Here is a 6,000-nt window from a genome sequence, read left to right as displayed (position 1 = left end):
TAACAGTTGCTGGAAACCACAGGAGGGGAGAGTGCTCTAGAGCTTAGGTCCTGCTTGTGGGCTTCCCATAGGCATCTGATTGGTCACTGTGAGAAAAGGATCCTGGGCTAGATGGGCCACTGGCCTGATCTAGCAGGCTCTGACATTCTTATGCCATGTATTTCCTTCTTAAGTGTACATGGCGACTTCGTGTGTTTCCTCAAAAGTCACTCCATTTTGAGAGAAGTATAACAAATCTTTTCCATGCTACGGTATTAGAAAAATTAACACAGAATGAAAGGCAACCAATGAAACACAAGACAGTTGTTAATTGTGTACCTTTAAGAATATAGGGAAGGAATATTCAGGAGCAGATTAAATCATAACATCCTGATTCACATTCATAACATTCTCATTCATATAAACAACTCACAAGTGAAAGACTGAATCAATAATGACAAAACTAAAAAAATGTTTTATTTATTATTAAAAGATGTTGATAAGGTACAGTTGCACAGGATATAAGATTAGCACCCTCCCCACTTTCCAATTCAGGGTGGGGGTATCACTTCTTATTGCCCTGATCCGGCTGTGTCAGGCTTCAGGTGTGGGAAAAGGCAATGTATGGGGTTAAAAAAACTTGTATCAAACCCCAAAGTGGTTAAAGAATTGATCTGTGATGGATCAGATTCATATCACATGCCTTCAAAAATGGTCACTACTGTAAGCTTTGACAGTGCAAACCACTTATTTGAAAGAGTGGGGAGAGTCTAGATTCAGTCTTCCCATTCTTTCAAACAAGCACTTGGCTTTTGCAAAGCTGATTACACTGGTAGGTGAACACACCCTGATCTTCACGCACAGTAGCAGGAACACAGCCCACTAGTACATGCAAGGTACAATTAGGGCCCAAGCATTTTAATGCCTATGCTGTTTCATGCAACACTGTTACTCAGAAGTAATACAAAAATGTGTCCAAGTGCCTTACTGACATTTCCCATAAAGTACAATAATAATAAAAAACCTTTAAATGATTCCATATGTACAAAAAGACACCCAATAAAAAAGAACATGATTGAGCTGAATAAGATACAGAAGCCTAACATGTTTTGTCTGTGTGCTCCATTATCATAAAAGAACTACCACATATGAACATTTGTTCAACCACATTTACTCAAGGCGTGTTCTTTGCCACCCATAAACTGGGGGTGAAAATATAATATGGAAGAGGAAAATTGATCCAATAATCTAAAATCCCTGAAGATAAAACAGCTATTGTTTTAGGGACATTTTATCAATACTATGGACTAAGACCAGCCAAATTGGTTGTTACTTTGTAACAGAGAAGTGCAGTGTAGAATCAGCTATGGCATACTGTGAGGAATACAGTGTTTGGTCCCATTTGCAAAACGGCAGCTACATACCCAGTGAGCAAGGGTCAAAGTGTTACAAAGAGGAGTCCTTTCTACACGCTTCATCTTCTTGCCAGAGACTCTTTAAATAAAGCCCCAAATGGACTGATATTACCCAGTTATGTATAATTAGGATGAAATCAGAGCTCACAATGGAAGCTGACATTTAAAAGATGATTCATGCAACAGTTTATATTCTTTTCTTCTCACCCCAGTTCTAGTACTCTTAAGGTTCCTGAGGATTACAGACACAAATTCATGAATATAAAGGTGCCCGGCTTAATAAAGGATATCTCTATAAATCTCAGCTTGTATCTTTTCTGGTTCCTTTAACCCAGAGGTAGCCAGTGGTGTATTCCAGATGTTGTTGGACTCCAAGTGCCATTAGCCACAGCCAGCATTGTCAGTGGTAGGGATGATGAGAGTTGTAGTCCAACAACTTCTGGAGGGCATCACATTGGCTATCCCTGCTGTAATTGATTGGCTAGTGGGGGAAAGACTATCACTCCAGAAGGCTTGTGCTACAGATGACATGAGATTAATTGTAGCCAAAGTATGCACTCTCTTGCTTCGTGGGTTCTTTTTCTCTCCATACTGTTTGTGCATTTCTGGCCTCAAGGTGCTTTCCTGCTGACAATCTCTCTCAACTGATCCAACCTGTCTTCTTTTAGAGCATCTCGCACAGAACAGAAGAAGCCAAAATAGTGTTGAAAATTATGCATCATAAGCAGTACGCCAGCTAGCAACTCATTGGTCACAAGAAGGTGATGAACATAGGCACGACTATGATTCTTACAGCAGTAGCACAAACATCCATGCACTAAAGGACTAAAATCATCCTGGTACCTAAGAAAGAAAAGAAGCACATATTCAAGCTAAAATAAAATAAAATAAAGCAACCCCCCCCAAACTTTCACCTTGGGCACAATGGGGCAGCCAATAAAAGTCTCACAAATCATTGTGAGGCTCTGTCTAACTGCAAAGGAAGAGGTATCTGTCATGCCTTCACCTCTCTGTTCCCCCGCCACCACCTCCTCCTTGTCTGAAGTACCAGATGAGGAGGCATGTTATTTATTTCTCCCCAAGTACACCTCTGTCTAGCAGTGCTGCTTTATTTCCTCAGCCCTTGCTATATCCACCAACTTTACAGGAAAGCCTCACCCCCCTGTGCCTCTTTGTATCCACAACTTTATTCCTGACATATATCGCTATCCATGTACACAGCACTTTAGAGGACAGGTCCCTATCCGAAGGGGCTTACAATCTATTGAAACTTAAAATGGATTTATCACCTGGGTGTGCTAAACTATCTTTCTAATACCAGTTAGCTGAGTCATCAGAAAATTCCTGATCTGAAATGCTAGAGAGCCTGATAATGTGTGTGCCATGTCCCACCCAACCTGAAACTTTAATTACTACATTTTAATTGCATGGTAACCAATGTGTTAATTACTATGACAGGATGAATATCCATGGTGAATGGTAGACTCATCCTTCCCTGTATCAAGATCTTGCTGCTATCGATCTGTTCTCCGTGTTCTATTATAGAACACAGCAGGAGACCAAACACCACAATAATAAGGCAGAGAGCTGCAGAAGCACCACTGCAGCAAAAGGCACCATGGAGCTCTGCTGCCAACAAAAAATTAGAAACTCAAGATTTTTTGTGTGTGGGCGGATAGCCAAGATTGTTCAGGTCCCTTTAAGGTTTGATGATTTTCACAAAATACAAGCTCATCCCCCTAGCCTGTCCCAAGCACAGCATGAAAACCAAAGGCAGTCATAATTTCTATTTAATGTTTGAAATGTTAGCAAGAAACTAATTTTCCCTATCCTAAATTTGGCCAGGATATACATACAGATGTGGAAAGCATCAAAAGCTTTTAGTAACATATCTGTTATATGAGACAAGTTATTTTTCAAAAGGAACTTATAGGGCAGAAGATTACTCAAAGATGGTTGGTTAGAGTGTACATCAATTGTACTCTGGATATTTTCTAACCATTGGCCACCTGAAGTGTCGTGTGCCAGTCATGGCTCCCATCATGCCTGTTCCTAAGTTCTTAGAACATGAGCTGTGCAAATGGGAGGGACACGGAATGGTGAGAAATGAGAGTCAGTTAAGGAAAGACCATTAGTGCAGGCAGTGAGGGGGAGAGGAGAGAAAAGAAATGAGGAAAACAACAGAGTGATGAGAAGTTGAACGGAGAGTGAGATCGCAAAGAAGGAAAAGGAAACAAGAGAAAGGAGTGGTTAGAGAAAAAAGAAAGTAAAGCAAACTCTGACAAGCTGAAAGATCAGAGACAGAAACTGCCACCCTCGCAGCAGCAAGTTATCTGACACCACTGACCATCTGATACCATTGGTAGTTAAATTAGCCTCTGCTGCAGTGCTCATCTTTTAGTTGGGTGGGATGGGACCTGTCCTCCTTATTGTGTTGTTGGATTAGCATTTTAGGAATACTGTATTGTATATTTTTTGTTAAATTTTCAGCTTTTAATTAATTTTATTTGTCTGTATTTTATCTTGTTAAATTGCTTTGAGACGTTTTGGATAAAGTGACTACCAAATATAGAATAAGAATAGACTTATCATTGACTCATTTATTATTTATTTATTTATTTATTATTTTGATTTATATACCGCCCTTAGCAAAAATAGCTCTCAGGGCGGTGAACAAACAAAGTAAAATACAATATATCATAATAAAAAACCACAAAAACATATACAAACAAACAACAAAAAACACGACAAAAACAAAATACAGCACAAATTAAAAAATACAGATTAAAAGATTAAAAAGGTTAAGAAGATTAAAAGATTAAAATGCCTGGGAGCATAAAAAGGTCTTTACCTGGCGCCGAAAAGATAGAAGTGTAGGCGCCAGGCGTACCTCTTTGGGGAGGCTGTTCCACAACTCAGGGGCCACCACAGAAAAGGCCCTAGATCTGGTGACCACCCTCCGGGCTTCCCGATGGGTTGGTACCCGGAGGAGGGCCTTAGATTCTGAATGAAGTGAATGGGTAGGTTCGTAACGAGAGAGGCGTTCCACAAGGTATTGAGGTCCCACGCCGTGTAAGGCTTTATAGGTCAAAACCAGCACCTTGAATCTCGCCCGGAAGCAAATAGGAAGCCAGTGCAGACGCGCCAGAATAGGTGTTATATGCGAAGACCGACTGGTCCTCGTCAATAGTCTGGCAGCCGCGTTCTGCACCAGCTGAAGCTTCCGAACTGTCTTCAAGGGCAGCCCTACGTAGAGCGCATTACAGTAATCTAATCTTGAAGTTACCAGAGCATGAACAACGGAGGCGAGGTCGTCCCTGTCCAGATAGGGGCGTAGTTGGGCTACCAGACGAAGATGGTAAAATGCATTCCGTGCCACCGAGGCCACTTGGGCCTCGAAAGACAAGGAAGAGTCGAAAAGAACCCCCAAACTACGTACCTGTTCTTTCAGGGGGAGTGTAACCCTATCCAGAACAGGGTGAACATCCACCATCTGAGCAGGGAAGGCGCTCACCAACAGTGTCTCGGTCTTGTCTGGATCTCAGTTTATTAGCTCTCATCCAGTCCATTATCGCGGTCAGGCAACGGTTCAGCACATCAACAGACTCACCTGAAGAAGATGAAAAGGAGAAATAGAGCTGCGTGTCATCAGCATATTGATGGCAACGCACTCCAAAACTCCTGATGACCGCACCCAGCGGCTGCATGTAGATGTTGAAAAGCATGGGGGACAAGACCGACCCTTGGGGGTCTCCACAATGGAGAGTCCAGGGTGTCGAGTGATGTTCCCCAAGCACTACCTTCTGATGACGATCCGCGAAATAGGAGCGGAACCACTGCCAAGCAGTGCCCCCGACACCCAACTCCGCGAGCCTCCCCAGAAGGATACCATGGTCGATGGTATCAAACGCCGCTGAGAGATCAAGGAGAATCAACAGAGTCACACTCCCCCTGTCCCTCTCCCGACAAAGGTCATCATACAGGGCGACCAAGGCTGTTTCAGTGCCAAAACTGGGCCTAAAACCGGATTGAAACGGATCTAGATAATCGGTTTCATCCAAGAGTGCCTGGAGCTGGCTGGCAACCACCCGTTCCAAAACCTTGCCCCAAAAAGGGACATTCGCCACCGGTCTATAGATGTTCAAATTATCTGGGTCCAAGGAGGGTTTCTTTAAAAGAGGTCTCACTACTGCCTCCTTAAGGCTACCAGGGACTACTCCCTCCCTCAAGGAGGCATTAACCACTTCCTTGGCCCAACCGGTGGTCCCAGCCCTGCTAGCTTTCACTAGCCAAGATGGGCAAGGATCCAGAACAGACGTGGTTGCCCAAACCATTCCAAGCACCTTGTCCACTTCCTCAAGCTGCACCAACTGAAATTCATCCAATAAAGAAGGACAAGGCCGTGCTCCGGACACTTCAATAGATTCATCTGTCACAACATCAGAGTCAAGATCCCTGCGGATACATGCGATCTTATCTTGAAAGTGTCCAGCAATTTCGTTGCAGCGGGCTTCAGATGTTTCCATAGTATCGTGGGGGCCAGAGTGTAAAAGCCCACGCACGACTTTGAAAAGCTCCGCTGGGCGGCATAGAGATGATCTAATAG

At 43.2% G+C, this 6,000-nt stretch overlaps 1 protein-coding gene across 1 annotated transcript in view; it reads right to left on the bottom strand.

Annotated features, from left to right (window-relative positions):
- Positions 1-434: 434 nt before the first annotated feature.
- Positions 435-6,000, bottom strand: part of QTRT2 (queuine tRNA-ribosyltransferase accessory subunit 2) — a 40,452-nt gene continuing 34,886 nt past the window's right edge. The window contains exon 9 of the mRNA XM_061628359.1: positions 435-2,237. Coding sequence (XP_061484343.1) covers positions 2,006-2,237 — 232 coding nt within the window. The 3' untranslated portion in view covers positions 435-2,005. The remainder of the gene's footprint in view (positions 2,238-6,000) is intronic.

Source organism: Rhineura floridana, chromosome 5 (genome assembly GCF_030035675.1).
Source record: "Rhineura floridana isolate rRhiFlo1 chromosome 5, rRhiFlo1.hap2, whole genome shotgun sequence".
In the NCBI taxonomy this organism is placed as follows: domain Eukaryota; kingdom Metazoa; phylum Chordata; class Lepidosauria; order Squamata; family Rhineuridae; genus Rhineura; species Rhineura floridana.
Note: the sequence above shows the minus strand (reverse complement) of the source record. Positions and strands in the feature narration are given on the sequence as shown.